At 37.8% G+C, this 21,965-nt stretch overlaps 1 protein-coding gene across 1 annotated transcript in view; it reads left to right on the top strand.

Annotated features, from left to right (window-relative positions):
* Positions 1-21,965, top strand: part of DNAH3 (dynein axonemal heavy chain 3) — a gene marked incomplete at its 5' end in the record, with an annotated part of 63,573 nt that overhangs the window by 28,209 nt on the left and 13,399 nt on the right. The window contains 25 exons of the mRNA XM_082312476.1: positions 1,378-1,492; positions 1,880-2,078; positions 3,451-3,559; positions 3,840-3,953; positions 5,113-5,289; positions 6,012-6,103; positions 6,521-6,740; positions 7,571-7,705; positions 8,972-9,083; positions 9,639-9,880; positions 10,461-10,561; positions 10,640-10,745; positions 11,276-11,405; positions 11,907-12,143; positions 12,523-12,626; positions 13,699-13,993; positions 14,432-14,611; positions 15,624-15,747; positions 15,838-15,994; positions 16,919-17,062; positions 17,670-18,336; positions 18,454-18,619; positions 18,958-19,174; positions 20,128-20,310; positions 21,209-21,407. Coding sequence (XP_082168602.1) covers positions 1,378-1,492; positions 1,880-2,078; positions 3,451-3,559; positions 3,840-3,953; positions 5,113-5,289; positions 6,012-6,103; positions 6,521-6,740; positions 7,571-7,705; positions 8,972-9,083; positions 9,639-9,880; positions 10,461-10,561; positions 10,640-10,745; positions 11,276-11,405; positions 11,907-12,143; positions 12,523-12,626; positions 13,699-13,993; positions 14,432-14,611; positions 15,624-15,747; positions 15,838-15,994; positions 16,919-17,062; positions 17,670-18,336; positions 18,454-18,619; positions 18,958-19,174; positions 20,128-20,310; positions 21,209-21,407 — 4,525 coding nt within the window. The remainder of the gene's footprint in view (positions 1-1,377; positions 1,493-1,879; positions 2,079-3,450; positions 3,560-3,839; positions 3,954-5,112; positions 5,290-6,011; positions 6,104-6,520; positions 6,741-7,570; positions 7,706-8,971; positions 9,084-9,638; positions 9,881-10,460; positions 10,562-10,639; positions 10,746-11,275; positions 11,406-11,906; positions 12,144-12,522; positions 12,627-13,698; positions 13,994-14,431; positions 14,612-15,623; positions 15,748-15,837; positions 15,995-16,918; positions 17,063-17,669; positions 18,337-18,453; positions 18,620-18,957; positions 19,175-20,127; positions 20,311-21,208; positions 21,408-21,965) is intronic.

The raw sequence follows: 21,965 nt of genomic DNA, 5'->3' as shown, positions 1-21,965 counted from the left end.
ACAGTTTTAAGTATCAATTCATTGAGGCTAATCAAATGCATGCTCAAGTAATGGGAATAATTTCTGATTAATTCAGTGGGCACTTGTCTGATCTTAATTGAGCTAGGTGGATGGGGATTTATTTGGGGATTAATTCTGTCAACAGAGTGTTTGGGCTGTTTTTTAAATGTGGAAATAGTGAAGTTTTAATAAACTTTACACCAAATACTAAATTTTAATGTTAGCTCTTTGTTTCTGTATCCTTACTGAATATCTTAGGTTTAACTTGCCTGGGTTGTTTAATACCAGTTGAAGGTCTTATTCCACATATCCAGTCAGAACAGTCAGAACTGTAAATATTTATTGCTTTCAAAGAAAATATCCTGAACAATCCATAGGTTAAGAAAAATGAGAAGGAATAACAGAACAGTGAATCACAGAATATGAGGGACCTCTGGACATCAAGTAGTCTAACCCCTGTTTAAAGCAAGGCCAACTAAATCAGGTTGCTAATGGACTTGCTCCAGTATGCCCATGCCTGCCTTCTGTGGGGGAGCCGAAAACTGACACAGCACTCCCGATGTGGTGTCAGCAGTGCTGACTAGAGAGGAAGGATCAGCTCCCTTGACCTGCTGGTAATGTTCCTCCTAATGCAGCCAAGGGTGCTGTTGCTCTTCTTTGCCTCAAGGGCCCATTGATGGCTTATGTTCAGCTTGGTGTCCACCAGCATCCAGGTCCTGTTCTGCAGAGCTGCTTTCCAGCTGGTTGGCCACCAGCGTGTGCTGGCACACAGGGATGTTCCTTCCCAGAGACAGGACTTTCCCCTTTGTTGAACTTCACGAGGTTCCTGTCTGCCTGTTTCTCCAGTGTGTTGAGGTCCCTCTGAATGGCAGCACACCCATCTGGCCTATCAACCACTCCTCTCAGTTTTGTGTCATCTGCAGACTTGCTGAGGGTGCACTCTGTCCTGCTGTCTGGGTCATTAATGAAAACTTCATTAATCTTTCATTTCATTAAACTTTCTCATTTAATAATGAGAAAATAATTTAAAATGTTTATAGCAAAGTTAGGAGAATCTTAGATTTCTATTACTTTTATTAAATTTACTACTAATTTACAGAAGAAATCTAATCCAAATTTACCCAACAGAGAGAATCTGCTCATCTCCTATCATAGAATTTTGTCATTTCCATTAGAAAGACAGACTTCTGCTTACACTATTTTCAGGCCATAAAGGTTTTTGAAGCATTCATAGTAAAATAAAATGCCAATATACGAATGTTTGTGTAGTGCCAGGACTTCCATTGTTATGGCTGTCTCCAATGATGGCACCTATGGGAGCTTAGGAACTGCTAGCTACAGCATTATGTTAATGCCTGTGTTCTGCTTCTGTGACAGGATTTCTTGGAGAAGAGCAATCTACAAATTGGGGACATTGTTGAGTTAGTGAGAGGAAAGCTGTCCAGTGGAGCCCGGCTGACACTTGGAGCTCTTACTGTCATTGATGTGCATGGTAAATCTGCAGTTGCTGCTACTCTTGTTACATCTGGGGCAGTACTGCTATCGTTAGTTAGGTGAACTGTTTGAAAGAGGCAGCTAAAATGCTTTCTCTGACTTTAAACAACCTTTACAGAGTTATTGCACAGTGTCTTTGGGCAAATGGACTATCTCCCATCTACTTAGAACAGGTGCTGGAATCTAGATCAAATTAAGCTGATTCCCTATGCAAAACAGATGCAGATTCCTTTCTAACATGAAAGCCAGTCTACTACTCTAAATGTTGATTTACTCTTACATAGCTATAAGTAACTGTTAGTTTACTTATACATTATTATTTTAAGTAAACTAACATAGTAGAAGTATTTTAGATTTTTCTAAATCTTAGTCTCTTACTCTGCAGCTCGCGATGTGGTTGCAAAATTGGTTGAAGACAAAATCACAGATCTGAATGACTTCCAGTGGATTTCTCAGCTGAGATACTACTGGGAAGAGAAGGATGTAATAGTGCGAATGATTACAACAGAAGCCAAATATGGTTATGAGTATCTGGGCAATTCTCTACGTCTGGTTATAACCCCACTAACAGATCGATGTTATAGGTAAAGTCATCTTGTCTATGAATAATGTTCTTATTTTTTTGATTGATCTATATTTATTTTCATTTGTTATAGTTAATAATAGCAGGAACCTCAGCAGCTAAGATTTTCCTGCAGGTTTTGGAGGCAAATCTTATATATCTTCTTTGCCCAAATATGGTAAGATATTTACAATGTATAGGTTTCTACACCAGTAGAGTGATAGTCTCTGTAGTATCCAAGAATGTGCTTGTGACTAAAGCTGGCAGCTCATGGTACTGGAACTGTAAAGAATTCTACAGTAGCACTGGTCAATTCATTTCTTTGAAATAAGACATACAGGTAGGGTATGCCTGCCTGTAAAATAAATGAAGTCATTATAGAGCCCTTCGTATAGGTATGCAGTTAGCTTCCTGTTCCTCTACTCGCTTGCAAGAGGTTGATATGGAAATACTTCATCCCCCAAGGGTGAAGCGTTCAAGGGCATTTGGTGAACCCTGGAGACACAGGTTATCTCAGCAGGTAATTTTAGGTCTAAGGTTTAAAGAACTTTCTTTATAGTATCTCCAGGCAAATATATGGTGAGGATGTAAAGATTTTACTTCAGCACTGGGCTGTGAACTCCTCATCGTGTAGAAGGCACTTGTAGTAAAGTGCCTATGTTAATGCCTATGTTGGCAAATGCTTAATCTTCTGGCATTCACAGTGGTGTTGAAAGAGCCATGTGGCTGGTGATTTAGCTGTAAACTGGGGTTATTGTCATTATCTCAATCTAAACTAAGACTATGCAGTCAGCTGTGCCAGATGTAGTTTCAGTGCAAGCAATGAGCAAGCAGACTCTATTCAGCACAACTTAACAACTGGTTTTGGTGGCAAAGCCTTTGAATGAGGCTTTTGTAAAATAATCGGATCACTCCAGTGTTAACAGGGATCTCATTTTTAGTATGAAAATCACTTGGAGAGCAATGTGATACCCAGGTTTATGAAACAACCTTTATGCTTTCTCAGCCATTTCTAAAGATCGACTTCATTTATAAAGCCAGCTTCAAGTTCTTGTCATGAGGAGTGCCACTTGATGAAAATGTGTGTTTTTGCAAACTCTGCCGTTTTGGTTACGGCACTGTGCATTTGCTTATGTAATTGAGGATATACAGGGTGGATGCAAGAAATAAAAAGCCTTGACATTCCTTGTAGGCCAAGTGGGTGAACATGAGCTTCCACAATTGGGAATCAGTTATGAGCCAATACTGGTTTTTTAGGGCAAGCTGCAAAGTCAGCAGGGAACGAGTAACTTGTTTCCAGGGGAATCTGTATAGGGAAATGCTTATCCATCCCTTCAGAAACAATCTGCCATTAAAGATTACTGTTTCTAATGCCTGTGTTCTTGTTTATGTAGGACATTAATGGGTGCCTTGAAATTAAATCTTGGTGGTGCTCCAGAAGGACCTGCTGGGACTGGCAAAACAGAAACAACAAAAGATCTAGCAAAAGCACTAGCTAAGCAGGTACGAAAATACAAACTTTGTTTCTTTGTATTGTTTGTGTTTGGATATGTGGATAGTTCCTGAAATGCCATTCTTAAGCAAGTACTGCTTGATCTGTACCTATTCTTTATTCACAGAAATAGCTGGTAAGAATTACACATTTAGCACTGTGTCTATATGGCATCCTAGTGTTATAATCCAAAATTAGCAATAATAATCCCTTCCCATTTTAGATGCTAAGAATTTTATAGTGGACTTTATGTTAATACTGAAAGATGTTCTCTCTGTGTTTTTGTTGTAGTGTGTGGTCTTTAATTGCTCCGATGGTCTCGACTACAAGGCAATGGGCAAGTTCTTTAAGGGGCTGGCACAATCTGGTGCATGGTCCTGCTTTGACGAGTTCAATAGAATCGAGGTAACATTTTAACTCAGACAAAGTGCTAAAGTTTTAATTTAAGACATGAGAAGTTTTCAATTTAGACATGAGAGCATTATTGCCAATTTTCTACTTTTATTTGTGGTATAGCCTCTTCATTTCGATAATCAGTGACACAGAAATAGGTACTCAGCTGCCTGCTGTAGGCGCACCTGCCTACCTCTGCTGTGTTGCAGAAGTCTTGTGTTCTGGGTTATTTTAGCTGAAAAAAAATGTTCCTGTACAATTTCCTCTTTTGTATGTGACACTCATTTGTTGGCAGAGAACTGTCCTTCTCTCCTCCTTGAGAAATCAAGCTACGGCTGTGGGGCTGCATTTATCTATGTTCAGCACAAAACAGACAAATCCCATTGGAGGAATTCCTGCAATGACTAGCTGAGTGTCACTGCCTGAGTGACCTGGTTAACTAGCTGTGTAACCAGATGCATCTAATCCCCTCCTTGGTCTTACTCTGATTTTTTTGGGTTTGTTTTTGTTGTTGATTTTTTTTTTTTTAATTTGCTAACTAATGACTTTGGAAAAGTTTTATTGTTATTTTGATGGAGTTCGATTTAAGCATGTACTAGTAAATGTGGAAATTCCATGAAGATCTATTTTGTATGTTTAAGTATCCTTAACACCTGAATTTCTCCATTTGTCTGCTGTAACTTGGTTTTTAATTAATTCAAGTGTTAGCATTCTCATTTTCCGATATTCTGTTACCTTGAAACTTTAAAGCACTGAAGACTGGCCCTAGGCTGCCATACCCATTCTTTACGTTTGCCCTCAATTTGGGGCATTGAGTGAATCAGTCTTTCTGAAAAGCCTAAATTTTTTACATCGTCTGAGGTGAAAGGGAAGTGCTTTTGGAGGCCTCCAGAGGGAGTTCCTGTCCACTTAACTTGGATGTCTACATTCAGCAGATTATATTTCCCTTTGGAGGCCTCTGTTGATCTGTGTACATTGGTTGAATAGGGGATGGTGGCACTAACTTTAAGAGGATCACTTCAATAGACAGCTAATATTTAGGCTCAGTTATCAGACACAGGGTGATTTTCACCTGGAGGAATGCAGATATAGCCATCAAAATATAGAAACAAAACCATTTTATATTGTCTCCAAGTGTCTTATGTTTTCCAATCTGTTCTGTCCGTATTAGGTTGAAGTATTATCTGTAGTTGCCCAACAAATACTTAGCATACAGCAAGCTATTATTCGCAAACTCAAAACATTCATCTTTGAAGGGACAGAGATCTCTCTTAATCCTGCTTGTGCTGTGTTTATCACAATGAATCCTGGGTATGCTGGACGGGCAGAGCTGCCTGATAATCTGAAGGTAAATCTGGAATCCTGATTTCTTGTAAAAATTAAGCAGAATTTGCAACTTCTGGTCTATTGTAATAAGAAAAGGAAGGCAGCAATCAAATAATACACTGATAACCCATTCAAGTGTATTCTGCTGTGCTTTTTGCTAAGCTTTCGTAAGTGTTTAGGATTGTACAAAATGCACAGATGAAAGGTCTTAGTCTAATCATACTGATACCAGTTCACAGCTTTAACTGTGCTCTCTTTAAGTGGAAATTCTCCTCATTTACAATGACTTGGCTATCCAAATCCCAATTTAAATTTATTATAACTTTGCAAGTTGCTGAGACACTGCAGAGAGACTTATATGGTCCTAGTTCTTTTCCTAGCCACAATATTTTGCATGACCTTTTACAAGATATTAACCACACACCATGTGCTAGTTTGTCTATTATGAAAGTGAGATGAATGACACCTCCATTTTCCTCCATTAATAGTTCTTTAGGATTGTTACTCTCTCTGAACATTTATTCCTACAGTGCTTAGCACAGACCTCTTGAACCTCTTGATAAGATCACAGTTCTAGTAACAATTCTAATGCAATCTCATCTATTTCAGATGATTCCTAAAGTAATGAAAATAGAATAGAGAGTATAGAAGTTCATGAATTTATGGAGAGATACTGTTCTTACAAAACAAGCGCAAGCTATTACCGTATTCCATAGTCTAAGCTTATATCTTTTTTTCTTACAGGCACTGTTCCGAACAGTTGCCATGATGGTTCCAGATTATGCTTTGATTGGAGAAATTTCACTTTATTCAATGGGATTTTTGGACTCTCGGAGGTAAGACATGCTGAATTTTCCACCTCAGTTGAGTCTGATATACCTCGTTCCTCTATAGGGCATATATGTGTGTTTGAGGCACATTCTTGAAGGCTGTCCATGTTCCGTTTCTCCAGAAAGTACTTTTTAATCTCCTGCTTTATCCTCAATTCTCATTTACCACCTCATGTTGACAGACATGCACCTCTACACAGGATCATTTGGAAAATGTATCATGATACCAAACAGAATTCCTAAATGGCACACACATTCTCTGGCATGGCATAATCTGCAGTTCTGCTTCCTGGGTTTTGAGCCATCTTATCAGCTGATATGTCTGATAATCACTACAGTTACTTTGGGTATATAGGTACTTAAATCATTTTCCTTGCATGGTGAGATATTTTCATTCTACATGTGATATTTTAATATCCACAGCCTTGCCCAGAAAATTGTTGCCACTTACCGTTTGTGCTCTGAGCAGCTGTCATCTCAGCATCACTATGATTATGGAATGCGTGCTGTTAAATCTGTCCTGACAGCAGCAGGAAACTTAAAACTGAAGTACCCAACTGAAAATGAAAGCGTATTGTTACTTCGGGCTTTGCTGGATGTTAACTTGGCCAAATTCTTGGCGCAGGATGTGCCATTGTTTCAGGTAAGCTATCAGGCCAGTGTGTTTAAGTTTTGTGATGATGAGGTCCATTATAAGAACCTACAGAAACAGGCCATTATCTTAATTTAGAACAGTTTGGCCTAGATGCTGCCATATTAGTGTAGAGTTATTTCAGTCCACTGATCTGGATGCACTCTTTGGTTCTGTTAGTATTATTCTGAAAAACAAACTTTCAGTGGTGCGTTTTAGGTTATTCTATAAAATGTTTTTATATGATATCTTGCTAAAAGTCATTTTTGCTGTTTCATTCATGGAAACCATTCTTTGAAGTTCACATTCTGGCTTTGTGCTGCCAAAGAGATGTGGACAACTAAATTATGACCAATTAGAAATTTGAAGTCAGAATGAAAACGATGAAGTTTCTGTTGGCATGATGCTTTAATAGAATATAAAGACTATGTTAAGCTCAAAAGCAATCAATATTAAAGACCTAAAAGCTAGGGTACAAGCACACACAGAATCATTGCTCTGAAATTTCAGAACACATATCTATTAAATCACTAAAATTCTTTCAACCACTTTCACATCCTTTCCTGTGATACTTTCTGGGGCAAATTTGCAGAAGGTTAAGCTTCCTTTTACAATAACTGTGTGTGTATGAAAAGTGCAGGCACTCATTTCTCTCATGCATACAGAATACTTTCATGGCTACAGTTTGCCTAGAAGTTAGTTTTGTCCAGCTGAGGACATTTCCTCTTAAGCTCCTGTTATTTGTATGAATATTGTTTTACTTGTAGATTTTTATGTGTTGGGAATTTTCCCTTTTTGTAATCTGTGTTTAAATACTGTTCTATTCTGTCTTTCCTTAACAGGGCATCATATCTGACCTGTTTCCTGGAGTGGTTCTTCCTACACCAGACTATGACCTGTTTGTCAAGGCACTAACTGAAAATATAAAAAAAATGGATCTTCAACCAGTTCCATGGTTCATTGGAAAAATTATTCAGGTTTATTTTCACATACTTACTTCTGGGGAAGAAAAGTATGAGAGCAGAAACACTCTTCATTCGCTGTCTGTGTCATGAATGAATAACTAATTGTTTCCGTCATCAATTAATAGAACATTAACAAACAACCTATTTTTACTGAGTAAAAATCATGGAGTAAAAGCCTGCTTTGCTCATAGTGATTTTTTAATTCAGCCAGCCTGTGAAGTAGCTAATGTGTGCAGCCACATCATAGGTCTTATGGTTCAGGATAGAAAATTGAACTGAATCTATTACTAGCTGAGGTGGTGTAGCGTAGTGAATAGAACTCTGGACTGGGAGTCAGGCCCTGTTCCCAGTTCTACTCACAGTCTCCTTGAGAAGTCTTGAAAGAGGTAACATTTCTCACTCTTGCTTATGCTTTACCTCCAGCTCTGTGTTCCCATTGTCTCCCATTTACTAGTATTAGTGACCTTTTAAAGAATGCTTACCTTTTTTTTTTCTTGTGAGTAGTGCAGCCTAGTGACAGTGCAATGGCTAGGTCAAAAATGCGTGGCCTGGGGCAGGATCATGAGGGGCCCCTCCGACAGCAGTTCAGACTTTATGGCTTATGTTCAGACTTGGCTTATGCTGCTTTGCAAACCATGCTTTATCTTTCATTTAAATAGGAGCAGCATAAGCTGGTTAGGAATTTAAGCTAAACCAGAAAATATCAGCCTTAACCTGAGATTAAAAAAAAATCTTCTTAAGGGTTCTTCTTACAGGTCTATTTGAAGGTGTTCTGTTTGAAGGCTTTGACTTGTGTTCTGGCAAGATCTTGTGGGGTGACTGAAGAAGTTACCAGTCTTGCAGTCCAAAGTCAGCCTCTGTGGGACCAGTCATATTACAGATCCTCAGAACTGTAGTTTCAATCCCTTTGTGTTAGCTTCATTGGTAACCATTGATTTCAGTTTAGGCTTTTACACTGGGCTGTGATCTGTAGTGTCTGGTTAGTGCACTCACACCCTGTACAATGATGCTGTTACCGCTGAGGGATGACATTTAGCAAGGAAAAAGGGAGGATATCTGGAGGCGATGACTTCTTAAATTGTATCAGTGAGAATTGCCATAATAATATGACTGCCTTCTGATTTGGGTTAATGCTTTGGTCAGCCTTAATAGAGTGCAGATATTTGGCTGATACTTTGTCCTGTCACATCTGAGTGCAGAAGAGAGAGCTCTAGTTTCATACACATAATGCTTGCTTTTGTGCTATGTTAAAGAGTCAGTCTCTTGTCACTGATACAGATATACGAAATGATGCTGGTGCGCCATGGTTTCATGATTGTTGGAGATCCTTTGAGTGGGAAGACCTGTGCATACAAAGTGCTAGCTGGAGCTCTTGGCGATTTGTGTGCAGGTAACATTGTTCAGCCACTAACTTCTCGTTAAATTAAGTTAATTCTATGACTAATGTTTTTCCTTTGCAGATGTATGCGCAGGTTGTTAATTGTCCTATATTCTGGTTTCTCATCTGGAAGGTTTCTATTCATTGAACTATTTTTGTCTGGTATATTTGTCTGGAAGTATTTTTGTCTGCATTTACTGGAATAGTGAAACACACTGATGTGTTTATGCTTTTATGAATTTTATTAAGCCTTGAATTTGTGCATAATACTCTTGAAAAAAACTCACTCTGATAGGGAGATTGTAAGTAGCTCTCATAAACATATAAAATCTGTTCTGCTCTGCTTTTTCTTTTTTTTCATGTGCTTTTGCACATAGGACTTTGTACTTACCTTGTACAAGTAATGGAAGTTCTTATTTACTGCTACCTAGCTGCCAAATGTCTGGGTTTTTTTTGCCTTGGGCAGCTAAAGTAGGATCCTCAGGAATCTTCTTGTTCTGTATTTCAGTTGTTGAATGAAACTAACCTATCAAATTCTTAAGGTCATTTATTTGTCTTTTTACACAGCAAAATCCATGGATGAATTTGCTGTTGAATACAAAGTTATTAATCCCAAAGCAATTACTATGGGACAGTTGTATGGCAGTTTTGATCCTGTAAGCCATGAGTGGACAGATGGTGTTCTTGCAAATGCCTTCAGGGAACAAGCATCTTCTACCACAGATGATCGGAAGTGGATTATTTTTGATGGCCCAGTGGATGCAGTTTGGATAGAGAACATGAACACTGTGCTGGATGATAATAAAAAGGTAGCCTAATTTTTGCCGGTAACCTTGTCCTTGAACATACATACTTTATTTTAGTAGTAGCAGTATTGTTACCATGGTAGTCAAATGAGGTGTGAGACTCAGGAAAACTGATGTGCTTAAAAGCATTGCTTTTTTTCCCCAATGATATGAGTTGGTTTAGTAGATGATATTAAGCTGTTACTTCTCCCTAGAAGCCTTGTCTTGCTCCTACTTTATTGAAATGAGGTTGCTCACTGAGGCTTTTTTATTGACCCATTTAGGAAACTGAAATACCTAAACTCAGTTCTGTAACTGGAAATTTAACTTGCTTAAATTACTTAGTGAATAAATTAACCAAAAAAAAGCTGCAGGTCATAACTGCTTTTCCTTGCAGAGTTATTTAAAGATAGAGCATTGTTCTCTGTGTCTCTGCAAGGCATTACAGTAATATGCGGAAAAGTTGAGAAGGTCAGAAAATCTCATGTGTTATGAGGAGTGACACTAAGTAGAATGTTCAGTGATTTTTATGACAGGCATTGCTTTGACTGGATGATCAGCACTGACATGACTACATCATGTTTACGTGATGCTTTTCTTCTAGCTATGCTTAATGAGTGGTGAAATAATTCAGATGAATTCAAAAATGAGTTTAATCTTTGAGCCAGCAGACTTAGAGGAGGCATCTCCAGCAACTGTCAGCAGGTAATATGAAAGTATTTGAACTTGAACTGTCCCACGTTGCACATCTATTCCTGTAACATAGTTGTTTCTTCTTCCCAGGTGTGGTATGATCTATATGGACCCACAACAGTTAGGTTGGAAGCCACTGAAGGATTCCTACATGAATACACTGCCTCCAAAACTGCAGGAAGAACACCGAGAGCTGGTGCGAGACTTAATTTTTTTACGTAGGTCTAATTTAGAAGATTAAGGTGATGTTCACAGTTTGCCAACTTGAAGGCTGGCATGCAGAATCAAACTTTTTGAAGTACTTTGATCATTTAGAGGGTCCTAGATCTCCTAGAGACTGTTGGAAATTATTTTGCAGTGATGAATGTCAAATCTTGTTGCAAGGAAAGTACATGAGAGCTGGAGATGCCATGAGTACTAGAAATGCAATGTGGGAAATACTGGAAGACTCAAAATGTTTTTAACTCATCCTTTTTCTGTCTAAGACATCTATAGTTTAGCCTGAGAAATGCTCTGTGGCGGAAGCAACTTGTGTTCACTATCAGATATTGACAATGTGACTTTGTGATCACTTAAGTACTGCCTCACGGAGGTCCCTTCCTGATCTTCCCTCTGCTAACTTGGAGAATTTTGGTGCCTTATGTTTTATTGAGAGAGAATTGAGGGGCGGTGGGAAACGTGGCAACTCCTGCATTGTTTGAAAGCCATTTCCTTTTCTCCTGGCAGGTCAATGACATGTTTATGTGGCTTGTCCAGCCCTGTTTACAGTTTATTCACCTTCATTGCAAAGCCATTGTACAAACATCCTCTATTCATCTGAGTTATAGCTTGATGAAACTCTTCACTTGTCTGCTTGGTAAGTACCCTAAGCCTTATTCTTTTTATTTCAATATTTCTTTTTTTTTCCTACCGTGTCCCATAACAAGATGCATGTTATCGGAGGCAAGGAAATACCAAAGGAATTCCTTTACTGTTGAGATCATACGACACAAGTCCTTTCTCACTGACCAGTGTTAATAATAGTGCTTTGACTAGCATACAGAGCTTTCACATTTGGACACTGCTGTCATTACAAAACTGAACGTGATCTTGTGAGTGTATTCCATATACTCTTGCTTGCTGTTTGCTAGCATCCAAAGAAAAGAATTAGGACCCTTTGTAAATATTTTTTTCTTCTCATTTATTTTTATTTGTAAACAGAATTTTACACAGACAAGATCCTTACTCTGTAGATTGGCTTTGTTCCACTGAAGACAATGCTCTAAGTTTGTCTCAGAGTACTTTTGCAAAAATGCATTTTGAATTGGGATTTATGGTAATTACTGGCATTTAACTAAATTCAAAATATATGTTTTAGATGAAATAAAGCAATCCGAGGAAGAGGAGAAGGAAAGCATGTCTAGTCAGCAGATCATCTTGTGGCTGCAGGGGCTTTTCCTTTTTTCTTTGGTTTGGACAGTTGGTGGGATCATTGATGCAGACAGCAGAAAGAAATTTGATTTGTTTTACCGCAACTTGCTGCTGGGAATGGATGATGAAAACCCACGCCCTAAAAGTGTGAAGCTTACCAGAAACAATATCTTCCCAGAAAAAGGTGCTTCTTCATAACTGTACTTGCCTGGCCTTTTATAAAGCAATAAGAAAACTCAGCACTTTAAGGGAGAATAGAATGCCTGGCAGATGTTAAGTCTGCAGCAGAGCCACCATCTGCCAAGCCTTGGGCTGCACAGTTGGGTGCTCTTTCCTGGCTCTTTTAGCCAAGAGTAGCATATGCCTCATGCTGTACTCAAACAATGTAGCTGAATTCGAACTAAAATAATTTTGTGATTATAATGGCAGTTTGGGAGGAGAGTATCTCGTGTACTAGAAAGCCTTCATTATCTCACAGTGTTGAACGTCTCACACTAAAATTATTGAAGTTTATTTTTATTCTTTAATCAGTGGGTTTTCCTATGTTGCTTTTCAATTAACAGGGAGTGTTTATGACTTCTATTTTTACAAGCATGGCAGTGGGCACTGGAACATGTGGACAGAGTACATCACAAAAGAAGAGCAAGTTATCTCTCCAGGGGCTAAGGTTCACATTGATATCTTTCATTATAGAAAATAATTACTTGACTAAATGATTTAGAGGTATATATCAATTACCTTAGCTAGCTCTGATTCTACTGCATTAGGCTGTTTAATGTTTGATCTGCAACATTTCATTAATCTCTGTAGGATCTTTTTTTCATGCTTATGTCTTAATTCTAGTATCATCAGCATTGAAAGTTCAGCACTGCAGGTGAACGTGGATCCCTGAGATTGGTTGGCTGGTGGTTAAAATTTTTGGTTCTGCTTTTGTCTCTGTAATAGCATCTGATGTTGGGGAAATCATGGTAGGAAAAAGCCAGAGCCTGAATTCCCGTTCCTTCTTTTTTTTTTTTTTCTGTGGTTGATATCATGATATTATAGTATGAGCTAATCAGAGAAAGCAAGCAGAGACTTACTATTTCTTTGGGATATGCAGAGCAGTACTGAGAGTCCTGGATCCCCTCCATATCCAAACAGGGGCACTCACATTTTAATGGCAGCTGTGAACTCAAGGGAAGTGTAACACAGCAGAGATCTGCAAAAAGCACCTATTCTGCAGATGAAATTTCAAGATAACTTAAGTGATGTTTGTTCAGCTTTTCATTCCATTGTAATTGCAACTGTCCTGTCTACTAAGTACATGAGAGATGTAAGATTACATTTCATTCTGCTGTCTAAAATATTTTCTTGATATCTATCTAGTGCACAGCTGTTAGTGATAAGGGGAAGATGAGGAAGAGAAAAAAATTTCCATAGCACTGTTCCTTTCCCTTTGCACAGTAGAGGAACAGAATTAAGCCATACTTAACCTTGCAGTTCTCCTTCCGAGCTTTATACAGTATCTATGAACCATAATATAGATAATACTAGTTGTGCTATTTACTGTATAAACACTGAACAAGAAGTGGGGCCACACTATCTACCAGAACCTTGTTATAGCTTAGGTTTTCAGAAAAAAGAATTTTTTAAAAATGCATTTGTGCTACAGGCTTCCTGTAGTTGCTTGCAAATATTCATGTTGATTAAGGTATTAGATGTTTGATTTTCATGTGTTATTTTACTTTCCTGCATAACAGGTATCTGAGATGATCATTCCAACAGTGGAAACTGCCAGACAAATGTTTTTTCTTAAAATATATGTGGAGCATAATGTGCCTTTGCTTTTTGTGGGTCCCACTGGCACTGGAAAATCAGCTATAACAAATAATTTTCTACTACAACTTCCAAAGCAAAAATACATCCCAAGCTTCATCAACTTCTCTGCAAGGACCTCTGCTAACCAAACCCAGGATATTATTATGTCAAAGCTGGACAGAAGAAGAAAAGGATTATTTGGACCTCCTTCGGGGAAAAAAGCTATAATATTTGTGGGTAAGACAGTTTTTTCAGGGTTTTTATATCATTTTAATTCTGGCTTTAGGCAAAGGAAGTGATTCACTGAGACTAGTAATTTTGGATTGCCTCAGTTCTCTTTGGTTTTTTTCAGGCATCCAAAGAAGGATTAGCACTGCCCCCTGCTGAAAGATTTCTAACTGTTTAAGTGGTGGTTGTCGTCAGAATAGTTCATAGTGTTGCAGTGTGACACCAAATAAAAGAAAATCACCAACCACACTAAGTTAAACCGTCACCTCTAAGTATGCCTGCGAAGTATAATGCCATTTGATTCTGATTAGTTTAATGGGAAGCAAGAATAACAAGACACAGCCTTATTCTACCTCTAGTTCAGTTATTTTTTCTTCTGAGCTTTGAGAGAAAACTATAATTCCTAAATGCTGAGATTTTTTTATTCAATGTCTGTGTTCCCCACAGATGACCTAAACATGCCTGCAAAGGAGGTGTATGGAGCCCAGCCACCTATTGAGCTTCTCAGACAATGGATTGATCATGGTCACTGGTATGACAAGAAAGATACATCCAAGATTAATATCATAGATGTGCTGCTTGTTTCAGCTATGGGTCCACCTGGGGGAGGCAGGAATGATATTACAGGTAGGAAAAATATTACTATGGCAAGTAGTTATCTAATTGACTGAAGTTAAGAGGCAGGTTCAATTTTGCTGATGACAAATTCTACCTTTGTCTGTTACCTGTAAACTTACGGATACATTCACTGGCTAGGTCACTCAAAATAGAAGTCTGTATGCTCAAGGTCAAATCTGTACCTTTTCCAGGGAGAGTTTAATCAACATTAGAAACAGTGTTTTTAATGTTGATTAAACTATGAATGATGAAATTAGTTCTAAAATTAGAGAATTGCACATTCTTTCCATTTTCTACTCTTTTTAAAAGGGAGGGAATACATCTTCTTGCCAAGTCTTTCTGGCAGTTCTCTTCTGAAATTGTATGTCCTGCTGCTAAGATAGGCTGCCTGCATTTACTTACAAGCATGTTGCTTGCAAGTACACGATTCCTGTCATATCAACGTAAGGGAGGTTATATTTTCTAATGAAAAAGTTATATCAGTAAAAGCCCCAATGTAGCTACAGCTACACCGTTATAAGGCACTTTATGCTACTTTGCTTCATATAAACACTCTAATACAGGTATAACTGTATGTACGCTGAGGAGGCTTTATTAAAATAACTATTCTGATACAGATAAATTTGTAAAATTTACTAGTGTATAGACTGAATTTTTTTAGATGAAAGCTGGTAAGATCCTTGATTTTATGAAGTTTTACTGTGTCATATCACAATCAACAGGGCTAATGTGAGCTGAAATTTAAATTTGGGTAATAGTGGCCTTGTTGTAACGGAGATTCATGTTTTTCATACTAAACCCAGTTATTCTAAGTGAAATACTGATACAAAATATAAACCAGTTTATATTTCTTTTGCATCACTGCTGGGGCAGAAATTTGCCAGAAACAAAATCACGGAGCTAGAGCCAGATTCAAATATTGTTTTTGGAGTGACAGTCAATCCTAGAATATGCTAGCTGAAAGGTGGAAAAATGTTCGGATGTTCCTAAATCTTTCTGCATCTTTTTGTGTGTATTACAGGACGCTTCACACGGCACTTGAATATTGTATCTATTTGTTCTTTTGATGATGACATATTAACCAATATTTTTACTGCAGTTGCTGATTGGCACTTCAGCAAAGGCTTTGAGCCTGTGTTTCTAAGGTAATGTGATATATTTCCTGTAACACCTTTGTCATCTTTTCTACTGTGATTTATCTGCAGAAGTTAAAATTGTATCTCTTCCTTCTTAAGGCTGGGTAAGATGATGGTCCAAGCGACAATGGTGATTTACAAAATGGCGGTTGATAATTTTCTCCCAACTCCTTCAAAATCCCACTATGTCTTTAATCTACGGGATTTTTCCAGGGTTATTAAAGGAGTGCTGCTTTGTCCACACACTCATTTGCAAGTAAGTTGTAGTTTAATTATGTTGCTGGAAAAAGTAAATTCTTTTTATAATATCAGTAAGTAAACATCTCAAAATACATGAACTGTGATTTCAATAGATTTATAAGGTTTAAAATCAGGATAGTCCCTAAATACCTTGCTATATATTTTCTGTCTGTCTCTGAAAGAGACAGCTGTCATTTTTGTTAATATTCTTTACATATGTTACATTTGGGCCCAGAAGTCCAAGGCCCATCTGTTAAGGCCTGTACATCAAGTCAGACAGTCCCTTCTCTTGAACTTGCAAACTAAATATACAAAAGAAAAAAAGTGGGAAAAGACTCAGTATCTCTCTTTTACAAATGGCAAGCTCATCAGTGATCAAGACTGAATAATTTAGCCCCAAGTTTGCCTGTTGTCACAAACTATAAATGAATAGTGATAGATATATATGATTTTCATCCTTCTACTTTTTTCATCCATTTTCAGTAAAATGTCAGGTTAAAGGAGTACTAAAATTTTTATTTCTGTTGAGGGAATGTTTTTAGTGCAGAAACAGAAGAAAACAGCTACAAGCTATTGAGGGGAGATCTTAGCCAGCAACAGTTTTGGGCAGGGCTTGGGCTAGAGCCCATGAGCCATACCTTTGAAAGATTTATTCTTTACTTTATGTTGGAAGGGTGGGGAGATTTGATACAGTAGAGAAAAATGCTTTGACATAAAAGTCCCAGTTTGTATTGGCAGGAAGGACAAGATGGTAACTAGGTGAGGAAGCCAGTTAAGATAGCAGATGCTGAGCCATGTGCTGAATGGCTTGGAATTGAAAGATTCCCACTGAGTTTAGTACAAGATATAGCAGGGTCCAGATGGACATTTCTATTCCTTTGTTTTTAAACAAATCCTGTCTGAGCTATATTTACACTTTTTCTTGTGTTTACATTTTCAGGATGGAGATAAACTGATCAGACTTTGGATTCATGAGGTTTACCGAGTTTTTTATGATCGCTTAGTTGATGAGGAGGACAGGAAGGTATTCTTTCAGATGGTACAAGAGACAACATCAAACAGCTTCAAGCAGAGCTTTAATAAGGTATTTTTGGGTAATGTGCTGGGACCAAGAATGAGACTGATGCATTTTCAGAAATACTTAGACATTGCCATTACATGAGTATTGGACACCTTCTGAATTATTTCAATCAGTGCATTTAAAAATTATGGATGGTCTCCTATTCAGTATTGAATATTATACATATTCTTAGTCAAGTTAATACAAATTACTTCATATCAGAATGATTCATAACCAAAAGGATTCTGTGTTGGTACAGAGGACTATCTGGAATAAATGTCTTACACAATGTTTATCTGGGCTTTTGCTTAAGTTAATATTTGGATGAGCCAATGGGAGTAGTGGGTACTTTTCTGAGAAGACTTTTGGGAACTTGTCCTATATTTGACAACAGAATCTTTCTGTGAGGTATGCATATGTGGAAACTTGCATGTCAACCTACAGCATATTCCCCATTTGGGTGTTTTTTTGGGTTTTTGGGTTTTTTTCCCAGACTAAGGTAATAACTAGAATAGCTGGAAAACAGTGCTTCCCACAGTATTATTACTATGTAGATAAGAATGATTATGACTTTAAGGAAAATAATTCTCTAATAGTTTGAATTATCTGTTGATTCTTGTCTTTTCTCTAGCTACTGAGTCATCTCTCACCTACTGGAGAAATCTCTGATGATAATATTCGCAGCCTGTTCTTTGGAGACTATTTGAAGCCGGACAGTAATGTAAAAGTGTATGATGAAATCACAGACTTAAAGCAACTGACAACTGTGATGGAATACTACCTTGAGGAATACAACAATATCAGCAAAGCACCAATGTCCTTAGTCATGTTCAAGTTTGCTATTGAGCATATCTCAAGGATATGCAGGGTACTGAAACAGGATAATGGACATCTGTTGTTGGTGGGGGTTGGCGGGAGTGGTCGACAAAGTGCTACCAAGCTAGCCACCTACATGAATACCTTTGAACTCTTTCAAATTGAAATTACGAAGTCCTATGGAATCAATGAATGGAAAGAAGATGTTAAACGGGTCATGCTGAAAGCAGGTGTTGGTAACAAGAATGTGTCCTTTTTGTTCTGTGATAATCAAATAAAGGATGAAGCATTTGTAGAAGATATCAACATGCTTTTAAATACCGGTGATGTGCCTAATACCTTTGCAACAGATGAGAAAGCTGAAATTGTTGAGAAAATGCAAGGTGCAGCAAGGATGGAGAACAAGAAAATTGAAGCCACTCCCCTTGCTATGTACAATTTCTTTATTGAAAGGGTGAAGAAAAATTTGCATATTGTCTTAGGTCTGTATACAATGTGCTATTTCTTAGAATGTTTTTTCTAAGGCTTAGTTTTTTCTGCTTCCTAACTGCAAACAAATTTAGGTAACAATTGTGATTTTTTTTTTTTTTTTTTTCTAGCCATGAGTCCTATTGGAGATGCATTTCGGAATCGATTACGGATGTTCCCTTCACTGATAAACTGCTGCACCATTGACTGGTTCCAAACCTGGCCTACAGATGCTTTGGAAATGGTTGCTAACAAGTTTTTAGAGGATGTTGAACTCAAAGATGACATTAGAAAAGAGTATGAGTTTATCTGTCAAGAAACATATGAAGCAAATGTTCATTCCCCTCCCCTTCACACCCCCAACATACTTGATCTGGAAACTGTCCTTATAAATGGACAAAGCTAAGCCAACTCTGGGATTTCAGTGCAAGTCAAAAATACCTAGATATATGTATCTGATGTTTCTGAAAATCAGGCCACTATTAGAAAGGAGTCTAAAATATTTCTTATAATGGGGAAAAAACAATTCTGCCTTCACTAACACTAATATAATTTCATAAGCTTAGAGTAATTTCCTCATAATTAACGTAAAGACAGTTTGTATTTCCATAGTAATGTGGAAAAATTTTCTCTAGGGTTGTGTCAATGTGCAAATATTTCCAAGAAAGTGTGAGAGATCTCTCCATCAGCTATTACACTACGCTGCGAAGACACAACTATGTGACACCAACTTCATACCTAGAATTGATTCTTACCTTTAAGACTCTGCTGAATAGCAAAAGGCAAGAAGTTGACATGATGAGAACTCGTTATCTTATGGGACTTCAAAAACTTGACTTTGCATCTTCACAAGTAAGTTTCAGATGAAAACACGGAATATATGCCATATGCATACTTTAGTATGGGGTCTGTATAAGCTGATTAAAACTTATAAAAATAAAACTTATCAAATTCCCTCTTCACTATATTCATGATGCTATTGATAATTTTCTATAGAAAGCCAGCAGGAAAAGTTAGATTACTGCTTAGTCATTTTAAGAAGTTGTGGTATGTAAATTCAGATTATAGCACTTAATAGAAAGCTAAATTAAATTGATGGTACTCATTAAACATTGAAGAAATAAACTTAAAATTTCATTATTTTTTCAAAACCTCATATGGAGAATCGATGCCTCAGCATCCTAGTACCTATTATGCTTTTCAAAATAGGGGAGAAGTTGAAGAATATTCTAAGACAATAATAAACTTTAATTCCTGAGTAGATTCCCAGTAGGAAATTGATCAGGTTCAAGGTAAATAACCCCCTTTTTCAACCCATTTGATCCAGGGATTGATCTTTCCAAGATGCAGAGTAAAGGGGCTTGCAGATACTTGCTGGATGAAGAAGAACATCCAGTTTGCAGCTGTTGCTGCCACCAATTCTGTGTTTCCTTCCAAGTTTCTTTTGGATTTTGTTATCCACCTGTGCACAGGTGGATAATAAAGGATTATTTGGGGTTCCATAAACTGAAACTGACTGTGAGGAAAAAAATACAATTAATCAATTTATTTCTCATTATTGAAATTAAGTGGATCATAAAAAAGCAAGCGTATTGCATGGATGGTTAAAAAAACCTTTTAAAAAAAAATCTATTCAGTTAAATAAAACAGCTCTTAGTAAAAATAGGCTAGAGATTATTTAGATCAAACGTCCCTGTTTAGATTGTATTATTATAGTGTCTTCTGACCTTTCTTCCTAAGACATCAAGATGTGAAATGCATGCAATGTTTATGCAAACTTCTTAATTTCCTGTTATGTTCACCAGGTTGCAGAAATGCAGAAAGAACTGACTGCCCTTCAGCCTGAACTGATTCGAACTTCTGCAGAAACAGACAAAATGATGATCCAGATTGAAAAGGAAACAACTGAAGTAGATGCAAAGAAGGAACTAGTGTCAGCAGATGAAAAAGAGGCTAATGAAGCAGCAGCTGTTGCTAAAGCTATTAAGGTAGTGTACAAGGGCTTGAGCCTGGAGCATGATGGGTTCCAAGTCTTTCCAAATAAACGGGAGTTGTGATGATGTGTTAATGGTATGATCCAAGCTCTGAAAGTAACAAAGTTGCATGAGATGATGAATGAGATGTTCCCAATATAAACAAGGTAAATTTTGGCTGTTGGGAGTGTGACTGTATCTCACAGTACTGCATAGCTTCCCTTTCTAGTTCACATCCCAAAAGCTGTATAGCTCTTATTTCTGTGCTAATATATTCTCCTTCTCAACAGATTGAGTAATGAGGTTACACTGGTTCCAGGCCCAAAGACAGTTGATTTAGAGTTAGCTGAGGTAATTTGGCATAGCACTGCATGGAGCCCTATTAGGCGTAACCTAAGAGGTATTGCCATAGCCAGATGTCTGTAGCAGAGAATTTCCCGTGGGAAGCTGCAGGATTCCTCAATATTTTTTTTTTTTTTGTAACTAGTTGGAAATGTCAGTGATAGATAATTACTGAGATCTGAGTACCTGATAAAGAATTTAAGCTACACAGTTATATATTTTTACATGATCAGTGCTGTAAGATTTAACTAAGAACAACGGTATCTAACCTGTATTTTAATTCTCCTTGTCAGACCAGAGAGACTTTGATCTTGAAAGCTTGTCTAGCTTTTTCAGCTATCAGTTCAGCTTATGGAAGTTACTAATTTCTCTACAAGCCTTCCCTTTAAACTGTGCAGACAAATTGTGAAAGTAGTTTTCTCTCCAAGAAACACAATGTTGTGAAGAATTTTTTTTATTAGGTACTTATAAGCAGAGAAGGTTCTCTGAGGCTGTGCTGGAGTGGGGTAATCAGGTTGCAGACCTGGTATGGTATGAAGGTTTTACAGGCTTCTGCCCAATGTCTTAACAGGATGAATGTGAAGGAGACCTTGCTGAGGCCATGCCAGCTTTGGAGGCGGCACTTGCAGCTCTTGATACCCTGAATCCTTCAGACATCTCTCTTGTGAAATCCATGCAGAATCCACCTGGTCCTGTTAAGCTTGTCATGGAGAGCATCTGTGTCATGAAGGGAACTAAACCAGAGAGAAAGCCTGATCCAAGTGGCAGTGGTAATGATGCAGTATTTCTTACCCCTGCCCTAGGAATGCTTGGAGTACTGTTGTGTTGTACTAGTGAAGTGCTTCTGGTGTGATTGCAGCCATGTGCACTAAAAGTGCGTTTTGCTAGCAATGACTTATAACTACACTGAATAGCTAACAGCTGCTTTTGCCATTGTAACATATTGCACTTGCTTGACACTGTTGTACAAGCTTGGTAAATATGATCCCAGTCACCAGCACAAAGTCATCTCTTCAACTTGCTTTGACTCATGAGATTTGCATTGCCTTGAGGAACTCTGGGAGCTGGAGATGTGCTGTGCACCATTCACCTGTATTTTCCCCTCTGGTCCCTGCTACCAAACTCTACCAGTTATACTGGGAGACAGAATTCTAGCTATACCCCTGCCATAGGTGATTACTCTAACAAGCTCTTTCTGTGTGGGTTATGTCGTTATTGTGGGATTGCACAGGATTTGTAAGGTAGGAAAGGAAAGAGACCTTTTTCTTTCACTTTTCTTCTACCTTATGCCCCCACAGTTCAACCCTTCATAATTGAAAATAAGAATT

This window comes from Platalea leucorodia (genome assembly GCF_965183815.1).
Source record: "Platalea leucorodia genome assembly, chromosome: 5".
In the NCBI taxonomy this organism is placed as follows: domain Eukaryota; kingdom Metazoa; phylum Chordata; class Aves; order Pelecaniformes; family Threskiornithidae; genus Platalea; species Platalea leucorodia.
Note: the sequence above shows the minus strand (reverse complement) of the source record. Positions and strands in the feature narration are given on the sequence as shown.